General features: G+C 31.8%; 2 protein-coding genes across 2 annotated transcripts; one reads left to right on the forward strand and one right to left on the reverse strand.

Moving 5' to 3' along the window:
* Positions 1 to 3,781: 3,781 nt before the first annotated feature.
* Positions 3,782 to 7,668, forward strand: LOC130801767 (SNF2 domain-containing protein CLASSY 4-like). Its single transcript, XM_057665647.1, has 3 exons — positions 3,782 to 4,918; positions 5,385 to 5,552; positions 5,647 to 7,668. Exons 1-3 carry the CDS (start codon positions 3,782 to 3,784, stop codon positions 7,450 to 7,452), a joined length of 3,111 nt encoding a protein of 1,036 aa, XP_057521630.1. The 3' UTR covers positions 7,453 to 7,668.
* A 136-nt stretch (positions 7,669 to 7,804) lies between these two features.
* On the reverse strand, positions 7,805 to 11,173 carry LOC130801663 (uncharacterized). Its single transcript, XM_057665549.1, has 3 exons — positions 10,007 to 11,173; positions 8,601 to 8,865; positions 7,805 to 8,385 (listed from the first exon to the last, which is right to left on the reverse strand). Exons 1-3 carry the CDS (start codon positions 10,735 to 10,737, stop codon positions 8,209 to 8,211), a joined length of 1,173 nt encoding a protein of 390 aa, XP_057521532.1. The 5' UTR covers positions 10,738 to 11,173; the 3' UTR covers positions 7,805 to 8,208.
* Between the last annotated feature and the right edge of the window lie 2,583 nt (positions 11,174 to 13,756).

Raw genomic sequence — 13,756 nt, forward strand, 5'->3', positions numbered from 1 at the left:
TTGACCGGTAATTAATAGATTATAATTATTATAAAAATAAGGTGACTTCTATCAAATTTCAAATAATTCAAACTTGAAACTTATAAGTGTATTTCAAATTGTAGAAAAATAAAAACAAAGCTTAAGTTGATTATTATGTATCTTCAAAAAAGAATTTTGATTATATATTTTAAACTTAAATGCTTGGACGTTTACTTATTAAGTAAACAAAGTTTTTTGGGTCAATGCCTATAAACAAGAAGTACTAGTAAATTTCTGGTCACAATTAAATAACAATGATTCCAAAGATCAGTGTAAAGCCAAAAATGACAACATAAAGTTAGAGTTTGACTGTTATACTGTACTTGTGTGATTATTAGTAATAATGTCTCATTTTCTTTATGCACACTATATTTATTCAATTTACAATATTTTTATTTGTATATAATTAAAAATTATGAAAAGTTGATATAAATAATCCTTGCATTGTGACGAATCAAATATAATTTCACTTGACTATGTTTTAACTTATAGATTAATAATAAAATACAAATTAAAAATAAGAAATAAATAGTATAAAATAAGCAAAGAGGACATTATTAGTGAATTGGAGGGAGTATTATGGTGTCAAAAACTTGGTATTGATTACTTTCCACAACCGTGGAAATTTGGTGATTTTAAAATTTTTGGCAATTTCATAAATATTTTTAAATTTGCATGGCATTCTTGAGTTTTCAACTTTTCTATGTGGTAAATAAAATGTTTAATTTTTGGTTAAATTAAATACTTATTTTAACTAGATTTCGAAATGTGTAGTCAATTAAGGTGAACACGACATTTTTTTTGAAAAAATGCCGTTACATTGGGTAAAAATAACGTATAGTAAAAAAAACTTTTCTTTTGTCTATCACGTAGAAAAATTGAAAGGTTAAGGTATTACGTAGAAAAGCCAAAAATATAGAATTACCACAGTGTTTCTCAAATTATAAATATATTTATGAAAGATATAAATATATATAAAAAATAAAAAAACATATAATAATATTCTAGACGGACCATTTTAATATGTTATTTTTAATTCGTAAAAATCAATAAAGATCATTTATTTATTTCTTTATTTTCAAATAAAATACTCATGAGAATATGAATAGGCAACGAATACAGTTATGACTTTAAAACATCAACAATCAGAATGTTACACCAAAATGTCCTTACCAATTAACTCAGCGTCTCAAATACTCCACAACACAGTAAAAGACTCGATCGTGAAACTGCAAAACTTATTAATTGGTAGATGCTCTCAACTATGAAGTCAATTCCATTTTAGGGCTAGCCATAGCGTAAAAGTACACTAATGGTCGCAATTGCAGTAGCGGTTATTGTAGTGCTAAATTTTTACGTAAAACATGAGATACCTTTTGAAACGGCAAAAAACATAGTTTTTACATTTTTACATATTTAAAATGTGAGAAAAATCGCTTCACATCTTTTGAAACTCTTTGTCGCTTTTTCTGATGTAATGTGATGCAGCCTAACTTATCATATATCACTACTTAGTACTTACTATTCAGTTCTATTTCTTTATATTGTTGGAAATATTTTATATGTGAGAAAAATTTCACATTGCTAAAATAATTAATTAAACCTGTGTATAATACTTAATGGGTAATCCTCCAATACCATATGGTTTGAAAATAGTGAACATAACTTTGGTTTTGTGGACCCGAGGCCACAGATACTTCATGAGTGCATTCACATGAGTAGGCTTATGTAATAATTATGTGACAAATTGACCTGCCCTAACATATATATAAATTTTTAAATTTCTTAAAGTTTCAAATTTTAATTAGTGAAACATGAAAATTCTGACTTGCATCTAAATGTTTACTCAAGACTCAAGAGGCTAATGACTGATAAAACTTCATCTTAAAAAGTTAAATTTTTCCAAATAATATCTCATGCGCTATGTTACAAGACTTGCAACTTACTATTGCAACCAAGCAAAATTTCTAATTATTCATGGATATCCGTATTAAGCAAATAAGCATTTACTGGTCGGAATTTAGATTAATTGGTTGAAATTCTATATTTTTAATTTAAACTTGTAAATTTTAATAGTTATAATATGTACAAAGGAAATATTAAGGTTATAATTTGCAAGATATTTTTAAAAAAAATCTAAACTAGTGAAATCCAACTCACCAAAATCAAACAATAATAATTTTAATGTTCCATTTCTATTAATAAAAATAATATAAAATAAATTTCAACTTGGCTGTGTACAAATAACATAACATAATTATCAAATATATGATAAAGTTTTATCTTAATATTATTTTAGAATTTTCACCTATAATATATATCATAAGAATATATATAAGATCATTTGCCTAAAAAACCACTCCATAATGTAAATATTCTTCTGAATTGCAATAACTACTATACTAATTTTTTGTTCTTTATTTATATGTATATTTACTATTATATTCATTGGTCCGAAAGTTTTGAGATAGTCAAATTTGATCCAAAAGATCATAAATTTATTATTATTATTATATCATGATTACTTGTTAATAAAAATAAGGAAAAATAATCTCATATATTAATCAACCATAAATAATCTCAATTTTAGATTATATTTTCCTAGGATAAATTTGGTAACTGAATGACTTGTTAAAGCAAATTTTATTTTTTAAAAAAAAAGATTAATTAAAAAAAAGAAAAATTTTTTTAAAAAAATGTTGAAAAGATTTATGCTTATTCAGAATATTTTTTTTTTAAGTTTTCAAAAATTTTCTCTAATATTAGATTAATTTTCAGTTTACTTTTTTTGGCGAATTACCTACTATAAAAGGTCATTGGGTTATCCAAATTTACTCTAGGCAAACATCCCCTAAAGTTTAGATTATTCTTGGTTAATCAATATGTGAAAATTGTTAAAAAATCAAAAAAAAAATTGAATTATTTTAGGTAATTTTTCTTAAAAATAATTTGTATGTTATATTTGTGTAATAAAAGCTCAAGTAATAAAAATTGACCAAATACTTTTTGCTTACAACTTAACAATTCACCAACTTTAGTAAAACGTCTTGGTAAAAATTTGACAGTTCTAATATTTTCTCTATTAATTTACTTTATTAATTACACCAGTTTTTATATATTTTCTTCGATTCAGAGTAATTGTCACATTTAATTATTACACAAATTATCGTGAGACAGTTTTTTTGAGAGATCATCTCTAATTTGATCAACCCATTGTCATTTTTTACTTTAATTAATTTTTAATGGGTTGAGTTTGAGAGACGTTTATCAAAGAGACGGTCTCTTAAAAGACCGGCTGTTTAATTTTTTATTTGATTCTTCTCGATATAAATTTTATTAATTTATTAAATTTTCATAATTATTAATTACACATAATTAAAAAAATTTAAAATTAAATTTGTGCATTTAATAGAATCTAAAAAATCAAATAAGGCGATTCATTTGATGTAAAGGACGTATTTTTTTCAATTACCTCGAAGCAAATGCCAAAAAAACCTTCCTAGAAAGTGTACTGGGTTGCATGTATTTTTGGCGCCCAATCTTCCTTGCCCTTCATAGGCTGCATCAATTCTCTCTGAAAAACCTAATAAAGTGATACTTCTAAGTACTAAACAGCATTAAATTTTCACTATTTTTCATTTCATTTCTTCTGCATTTTTATTTTTTAGTTTCTTCCTTTTGGGTCATATAATTCATAATTGAATCTTAAAAACTCTGTTTTTAATTGTTTTGATTATTGGGTTAGAATTTTAAGGAAAAAATGGTGAGAACAAGGTTTCAAAAGGCTAAAATATTGAATGAAGCAATAAGAAAATCTCGTTTGGCTGCGAGAAATAAATGGGAAAAGAAAACAAAGCAAGTTTTAGTGTTTGATAATGGTGGGAAAATGGTGGGTGAAGTTATGAAAGAAAAAGATAAAGAGGACGAGATGATTTATTTTGTTGATGAACATGCGTTTATTGAATCTAAGAAAAAAACCCAAAAAAATGAAATGAAGATTGTGAAAAAAGAAGTTTTTGATGATGATTTTGGTAATGATTATGATGTGTTTGATGATAAGAAGGGGAATGAGAAACTGATGGTTGATGTTAATGGTTATGATAGTGATGATTCTTGTCAAATTATACATGAATGTTATAACCCACTATTATGTAGGTTGAATATTGATGATGTTGATGAAGTTGAAAAAGAATTGTCTGATTCCAAGTCTAGTTCATCAAGTGAAGAGGATGGGGATGTTTCTGATAAGGATTATGATGATGATGATGGTGATGGTAATGATGATGATGGCGATGGTAATGATGACGATGATGATGATAATGATGATGATGATGATAAGTCTAGTAAGTTTGTTGAGAGAAAAAAGGATCCTAGTGATAATATTTTTGTTGGGAATGTTAATGATGGTGATGTTGTTTTTATTGATAGTGATGATAATGAAGAAGGTGATGATGATAAGTCTAGTAAGTTTGTTGATAGAATTGTTGATAATGATAATCAAAGGGAAGAGAAAAAGAAAGAAGGTCCATTTGGGTGGGATTGGGAGGTTGTGAAGGAGAAAAAACAAGAAATTCAACCCAAAGTGAAAAGAGGAAGACCACCCAAAAACATAAATGTTGAGTCAAAATTTGTGCCTTCAAATATTAAAGTTAAGAAAAAGGAGAATAATAATGAGTTCCAAAACACACTCTTAAACACAGTTTTGGATGGTGGAAATGAAATATTAGATGAGATGTTTTCTAAGAAAAATGAGTGTGAAATTCCATTGAAGTTTAGACTTGGAGGTGATAAGAAAGTAGCTCTAAAAACTGAAGAAGAAGAAGAATTTGATGAACTTTTTAAAGAATTTGATTTTGCTCTTGCAGCTTGCAATATTGGTATTGATGAATCTCATATGGTATGGCTTTTGATTTAATTCCTAGCTTATGTTATGCTTTAGAAATTAGATGTGTTGTATGATTAATTATGGTTGAATTAGAAGCCAAATATGTTGTATCTGTCAAAGGAACCAACTCAACCAAAAATTTAAGCTGATACTTGAAGCCTCGTGATATACTTACATCTAATATATCTAACACGCCTTCTCACACGAGAGCCTTTCGGGTTGGATGTGTGGATGCAACGATCTAGTGCTGAATGTTCCATTTTAAACGAGGGATGATTGTCTTGTGATTAAAATTCGTGACCTCTTGACATGCTGACTTTTGATGCCATGTCAAAGAATCAACTTTACCAAACACTTAAACTGATGGTTGATTAATTTATGTTCTTTGTTGTTTAATAGTACTTTTATAGCAAGATTTGATTCATATTGGCATTAATGCTTTTAGCTACACTTTATGAATGTGTATCCTAATTTGCAGTACAATAGTGAAGATGGCAATGAAGATGTTCCAACCAATTGTCCCATTTTGCAAAAGAAACTTTGTACTAAAGGAAAACATTATCTCATCCTCGATGAGGAAATCGGAGTCGTATGCAAATTCTGCTCTTATGTAAAGCTCGAAATGAAGTATGTCATGCCAGAATTTGTAAGTCTTTTTCATTGTGTTTATGATGTATTCAGTCCCTTTTGCTGGTATGATTCTGTCTATAAAGTCAAATATTTCGGTTTGTATGCGACAGCATAAGAACCCGTTTGGAAGGGAGGACAGAAGACGCTATGGAAGGTTCTATTATGAAGATAACTTGGGTAACAATTGTTTTCAGTTTCCCGATTCTGGGTATGATCATGATGATCATTCAATGTTCTCTGATGATGACACTGAAGGAACTGTGTGGGACCTTATACCAGGGGTGAAGAGGACACTGTATCCTCACCAGCGCGAAGGATTTGAGTTCATTTGGAGAAATGTTGCAGGGGGGATAAAAATCGATGAACTCGGGCAGTCTAGTGCTGACTTTGGTTTGGGCGGTTGCATTATATGTCATGCACCCGGGACAGGGAAGACTCGTCTTGCAATTGTGTTCTTGCAATCGTACATGAAGCAATATAAGAAGGCGAAACCAATAATTGTAGCGCCTTTTAGTATGCTTCGAACGTGGGAAGAAGAGTTTGCTAGGTGGGGTGTTGATATTCCGTTTTATACCCTGAATGATACGGAGCTGACAGGGAAGGAGGACTCGAAGATTGTTAGTTATGTAGGGAAGGGATGCAGAGACAAGAAGGTAATCCGGAGTGTAAAGATTTATAGTTGGGCCTCAGGGAAGGGTGTTCTTGCGATGAGCTATGGACTTTTACGACAACTTGCTGGTGAGACAGACGGAGATGATAAGATGAGGGAAATTCTTCTTAAGACGCCAGGAATAATAGTTTTAGACGAAGGGCATACAGCTAGAAATGACGACAGTAGTATATGGAAAGTGTTGTCGGAGATATCTACTAAGAAAAGGGTGATCTTATCGGGAACACCATTTCAGAATAACTTTGAAGAGCTTCATAACACAATCTCGTTAGTGCGAGAAGAGTTTTGGGGACCGGTTTTATCAGGGTATTATGAACAAGATAGTAGAAGAATTGACGAGTTCAGAAAAAGGATCAAACCGTTCGTGCATGTACATAAGGGGGAGATATTCAAGAAGATTTTAAAAGGGCTATTCCATTCACTGGTTATTTTGAACCCGTCTCCTTTGCAGAAGCAGTGTTTCGCGCTCTTGAACTCATCAAGGACGAGAAATATATTCAAAGATGAGAATTTGGTCTCGATTACTGCTGTTCATCCTTCAATCCTCTGCCATAAGAAACCCGATTTTGTTGATAAACAACTCGAGGCCAAACTAAAAAAGCACAACATGGATTGTGATGCAGGGGCAAAAATCAGGTTCCTTATTGAGTTGATTAAGCTAAGCAAGGGGGAAAGAGTACTAGTGTTTGGGCAGTTTCTTGACCCCTTGGAATTTATTGGGGATTTGCTCAAATTTACTTTTGACTGGACCATGGGGACTCAATTGTTGTATATGGATGGTAAGCAAAGCTCGAAGGACAGACAATCCACGATAACCCTTTTCAATGATCCAACAACTCAAGCTCGGGTTCTTTTGGCTTCCATAAAGGCTTGTTCCGAAGGTATCCATCTTGTTGGTGCGTCAAGGGTTGTTTTACTTGATGTCGTGTGGAATCCCTCTGTGGAACGACAAGCAATAAGTCGAGCTTATAGGATTGGCCAACTTAAAGATGTGTTTGTTTATCATTTGATTATCTCCGGAACTCTTGAAGAAGCCAAGTATCGTAGACAGTCTAAAAAGGACCTTATATCCGAGCTTGTCTTTTCTTCTTCCGAGGAAATCATGCTCAACAAAAATACCAAGTCAAACATTTTTGAGGATCGTGTGCTAGAAGAGATGGTCGCTCACAACAATTTGAAACACATGTTCGACAAGATTATCTACCACCCAAAAATCGATAATATGATTGAAAGCTTTGGTCCTTAACTCTTGGTTGTTGCGGATACTTGCTATTTCCGTGGGTTTTTTGGTTTTGCTCAAACGGGTTTATTTATTTTGATGTATTTAGTACATAAATTGGAACGATGTTCCTATAGGTCATAACTTTTCGTTTTCAGGATTTATATATACTATAATTATAATTGCTAAAAAGGATCAAATCCCATTTTACGATAATTTATGTTTTATCATAATTTGTGAAAATTTGGCTGCATCGAGAATGGACATCTATATAATAGCCAATATAAAGCATCAAGAATTGAGTGAGCCTTTGACAAAGATCATATGAAAGAAGCTACCAGCTGATGTACATTAACATGCTGCATTTGGCTCAATCTGATGTGAAATTTCGGAAATTCGATTGATTAACTAGAGTGATTGTACATGATGAATCGAGCTATACGGATAAATAAGATATAGCTGCTGTTTTGGATTACATCAATATTACATCCACGGAGATTACCCCAAAAACGTCATGCTAGAATTCAGCAGCCAGCACCTTCGGCACCACTGCCAGAATACCGCCTATTCAACTATGTACATCTTGGTTTATGAGCTATAAAGCTTGAGATTTGATCTCTTCAATGATCTACATATGCGTTGTAACGATTCTCGTTACATGTAGGGTTTTTGTTTGCAGTTGCATTCTTCCGGTTGGGAAGACAAAGTACTCGGTTCCTTCATGCATCCTCGTTTGAACAGCATTTTTCAGTATCGGTCTGTCATTTTTTGAGGGGGGTGTTCTCAGAAATTTCGTAACAGAACTCGACTGTTGATTCCTTCGTGCATCCTCGTTTGAACAGCCTTTACAGCTGCCACTCGTGCTGCATTAGCTGCTCGGTTAGCAGCTGCTACGGTTTTGTTCACTCTGTCGTCTACTGTTTTCACATTATATGCTTTCTCAGATGCTGCCCTTGCTTTCTGCAAATACAAAAAGGCTTACTTCTTAGACCAGTATAGGCATGGCCAAATAAATTTGGCACACGGAAGGCCAAAAACTCCGCCCAAACTTGAAAACACTAAGCTGGGCTAAGGGGCTCAATCACGTTTAATGAACACATCGAAATACATTATACGCTAAAGCGTGGAAAAACGCTTAAAATTTATTGCGGTTTTTATATTAGATCGTTCTTTACCTGAATAGCAGTAGAAACTTTGCACGAATAAGCAGAAAAGTGAGATTCGAGTTCAGGTGATTGAGTTTGATAGCTTGCTTTAACGAGGAACCCATTTTGCCAGTAACCCGATTGAGGATCCCCGTTTCTGAAAGTGTAAGCACCCATCCCTTGCCTTCTACCCTCGTGCCAGGACCCCTCGTATTGGTGTCCATTGCCGAATTTGTAAACTCCGAACCCATGCATCTTGTCAGCAAAGTATTCACCAGCATATACATCTCCATTTCTGTAAAGTGAATGTGGAAAACCTTTTAAGGAATGCAGTTAAAATTGGTAAATTATAGGGATACTTAAGTTGAGAGGCTCAGACAACAAATTTGTCCAAGTATTGATAAGCAATGTATTATTATATAGCTTAATCCGGAAGCAAAAAATTAAGAGTAAGTCGCTATTAAGCAACAACTACCCAAAAACTAAGAGCAAGTCGTAAACAAGCAACACAACGACAATAATGTTAAAGCCTTAATCCCAAAAAATTTAGAGTAAGTTGCGAACAAACAACCACCCAAGTTTAATGTCTATTGGCTATAAGCACCTCTAAAGAAAAGAAGATCGGATGAGCGCAACCTCACTGCTCATGTATGCTACTTCACAACTAAAAAGACGGTTTACTCCATTAAAGAACATCTAAAGCTAAACACCAGTTCATTATACAAATAAAGCTATTTCTAAGTGAGGATCAGTGGTTTAGGTCCCACCTAAGATCCCTTAGGTCTCCTTCAAAGTGTACTTTTTCATTTTACAAATGTACTCCCACCGTCTCCTTGAATTTGCTACACAACACCTAAAAAGCTCACTTTGAATAGCTTTATGCGGCAAATTCAAAGGGCTAAGGAGCATTATCCTAAAAAAACCAAAAAGTTTTGAACTTTTTGAGTTAAGTGGTTTCCCAACTTCTAAGACAAACTCATATTTAATTTTTTTTTTGAAGTGACAAACTCATATTCAATCCATCCAAGCAAATAATTACAAATCATGGACCATGTAGACTACATTAATCATGTGACCATGTCATCAACATTAGATCATTGAGAACCAATATTACAAAATCCCATCAATTTTGATTCCCTATTTTTCCCTAAAACATCCAATTCTGCCCATAAAAAACCATGACTATGTAAAGCTACATGATGTTGGACTCTTGATGAATAACCATTGCTCATTGTAACCAAGTCAAAGTAACAAATCACCAACAAACATTAAGCAATATTAGTACTCTACAACAGCAATAACAACAAAATTGTCAGATCCCTATTCAACAAATATTGGGATCAGCTCCATAAACCAATAGAAGTAATCTAAAAGAAGCAAAATCACAACTTTAAAGCTTAATAATCAAAAACAAAGTTATTAGAGAAAAAACTTACCTATATTGGTAGACACCAAATCCATGCTTAACACCCCACTTAAACTCTCCAACATATTTGCTACCATCCTCAGAAGCATAAACTCCACAACCATGAGATTGTCCATTAGACCACTCTCCTTGATAAACATCACCAGTATAAAACCTATAAATCCCAATACCATGCCTCAATCCTTGCCTATATTGTCCCCTATATCTACTTCCTTTTGCCCAAGTTTCCACTCCATACCCATCATATTTCCCATCAATCCAATCACCTTCATACTTTCCACACATATAGTAGTGATAAACCCCATTTCCTGAACACTTCCCCTTATGAAATTCCCCTTCATAAAAATCCCCATTACTAAAACCCTTGACTCTAAACCCTGAATCCAAACTTTTATCCAATTTAGGATTTGACCCAATTGTCCAAACAACAGGAGGAGTATAGTTTAAGGTTGGATTAATTGCAGAAACCTTAAATGGGTGAGATTTGGTAGTAAAGAATCTAGGTTGAGGAAGGTGAGGAAGAGCTAGAGTGAGTGATATAACAAGAGCAGCTAAAAAAGCAAAAACCCAAATGAAATCAATTGAGTTTGAAGTCAACAAGTAAAGTGAAGAGAGGGAAAGTAGAATAGCAATAAGAAACAACCATGGAGTTTTTTGGAATTGGATCTTGTTTTGGGTGTTACTTAATCTATGACAAAGATGAAAGATCAAAACTTTAGGGCTTTTGAGTGATGAATCCATTAAAGATTTAAACTTTAATTGGTTTTTTTGATTGGTTGATTGATAAAGGAAATTGGGTTATTGTTTCATTGCAAAATTTGGGTATTTTGTGATTGTTTTTGTTGGATTAGGAAGTGGAAAATGGTGGGTGTTTTGAAATTATAAATCCTTGGTTTTGATTGGTTTTTCTGTTGGTGGATTTAGTTTTCTGTTGGTGTTGGTGGATTCTACAAAGGAAAAGTGATTGGTATAAGTTGATGAAAGGTTAGGGGGGAATGGGATAGTTGATCTTAATCCTATTGGGCAAGTGGGGTATTGAAGTATACGTCACATCTAATCATCTAATTCTTGATTTAATCCTAATTTAGTTTTTGTTTTTCAATTATCAATATTTAATTCAATGATTGTGTTAGATAATGTTCATGTTCATTGATTCAATTATATAACATAAACTATCCTTTGTTAGACCATTACTCTTTTTTTCTCAACATTTAAAATTTTCGGGTAAGAACTATTTTAAAGAGATTATATTGCATGTGAAAATGATGACTAGGTCAAGTTGAATAATAAAAAACGAGTCGAGTGAATTGCATTTGTGATCATTCAAATTGACTTTATACATAATCAAGTCTTATTCCTACAACTTAAATGGGTTGAAGATGATGATTAGGTCAAGTTGAATTACAAAAGAAAAATGGAATGAATGATACTTTTATGGATTCAAATTGACTCTATGCTTGATCAAGTTGATTGATTAATCCAAGATGATTGTCTAAGTCAATTTAAAATAAATAAGTCAATATGAAACTCAATTCATTCACTAGATAAACATATTCAAACAACGTACTTGTGTTGTTATAGAGTTATCTTGGATATATATAGTACTATGTAGAATTTCATAATTTTATAGTTCTAAAAACGAAGTTAAATTTAACGTAAAATGATTGAAAAAATAATCTACCTTTTAAAAATAATTCAATAGTATAATTTCCATTATTCAACAAGGACTACATTGATATAAACATATATTAAAAATATATATACTTTATCGAGACTTTTTAAGATTGATGTTCTAAGCAATTGTTCATTGTGCACATGTTTATAAGACCCTTCTATGTTAATATTAAATTGATCAGTCTTTGTTGAAATTTAAAGTTAAATTGACCTACTAGTCTTTGCTCTCAGTATATTTGAATTTAATTATTAAAAATATAGTTAATCAGTTTAAATTAATTTTTAGTAGTTTAGTTGAATTAGATGAATAGATGATGACCTTGACAGATGACTAGTCGGCATGACAACCATATGTTAAGATGAGGAGTGTGATAGAACAACAATCTAAAACCCAAAGATATGGATGAATATTTAGCTTAACATACTTTGATACAAGTAATTTAGTCAAAATAGTTACACGGTTACTCCAATCCATTGGGATAACTACAATTATGACATGACTCATGAGGATGCAAATTGTGATCTTTTGGGATACCAAAGTATGGCCGAAATTGCTATGACATGGAAAGTTGGTAGGGGTAAAATTATAGAGGTATTTATTTAGACTTGAAAATGATTTTATTTATTTAAAGAAATAATAGTGTTAACATAAGGAATGAAAATTGATCGAACCCAATTAGATTTTGAGTTTTTATTTTAAGCTGATAAATAATCGGATCTATTAAAACTTAAAATTTTTTATTTTGAGCTGATGCAAACTCTGAAAGTTTTAAACCCAAGTCTAAACTCATTGGGTGTACTCCCTAAAACAAGTTCAAGTTATATTAGTATTTTTAATATTCTTACGTCAAAATTCTTATAAATTAGGTTTGAAGTCTAATTAAGAATATAAGTTTAGATTGGGTCATGATCTATAGATAGAGTTTCGATTTATAAAGTGATTGTAATTTGAACTTAAATCACTAAAAACAAACTCGAGCTTGACTCATATTCGTTATGAGATGGAAACCCTTTTGAAATCTAACCAAGAACATAAGTTTAAATTGGGTCATGATCTACAGATAGAGTTTTGATTTATAAAGTGGCTGCGAACTTAAATCACTAGAAACAAACTCGAACTTGACTTAGATCCATTATGAGACGCAAACCCTCAAATTATGATTGATTTCTATTACTTCATTAGGGAAGCTAGTTGGATCCAAAACACAAGTTTATGTTGTGATTGTGAAGCTAAATAGCTAATTCTATAGTAATTGCACCAATCTTCAATAAATTGCATTTAAAAAAAAAAATTCTCATAAATTGTGATAGACATCTACATTGAAAGCAAAAAGGCAGCCTCCACAAATCCAAATCAGGAATAAAATGCCATCACTCAACTTGGATAGGATAAGAAATTTCCTTTAAATTCTAGTATTATATAATTTGCTCTTATCTTTTCTCATGTTGGCCCCATTAGCAATGCTATGTACTCCATACCATATGTTTGTATTTTTTTTGGTAGGAATTTCATTTATGAGAACTCCTAAGTATAAATATGTCCTCAATCTGCTTAATAAATGACTATTTTGGTCAAAAATTCTTGAAAAGTGGATGGTTTTGGTGATCATAAATGTATGTTGAGGAGTTGTGGGAGAGAGGTGGATGGTATTGGTGATCATAAATGTATATTGTGGACTTGTGGGAGAGAAGTGGATAATTTTGCTCCATACGTTTTATAAATTTATAGGTCCCTTTCTAAAACATTGCATTCAAGAAATGTGAAAATTTTATCCAAATGTTCCAAGTATATAACAAAATAATGTTAATTACGATTATCATATAAGTAAGTTTAGTTGTTCATATATTTGTGATCGCGACTAAATTTTGGTTACTCCACTATTTTTATGCTCAATTTTACCAATTGTGTTTGATGGGTCAAACCTTCGAGACAATATGTTTTCTTTCGGCATTGACTTATTTGTGAACTGCAATAGAAAAAGTCGGGCTGATTATTAATGAAATACACTTCACTAATGTGACTGTATACAACAATATACATCGTAAAAATGTGATAGAGGATGAACTTTATTTTTTTTTATCCTTC

This window comes from Amaranthus tricolor, chromosome 15, assembly GCF_026212465.1.
Source record: "Amaranthus tricolor cultivar Red isolate AtriRed21 chromosome 15, ASM2621246v1, whole genome shotgun sequence".
NCBI classification, from domain to species: Eukaryota; Viridiplantae; Streptophyta; class Magnoliopsida; order Caryophyllales; family Amaranthaceae; genus Amaranthus; species Amaranthus tricolor.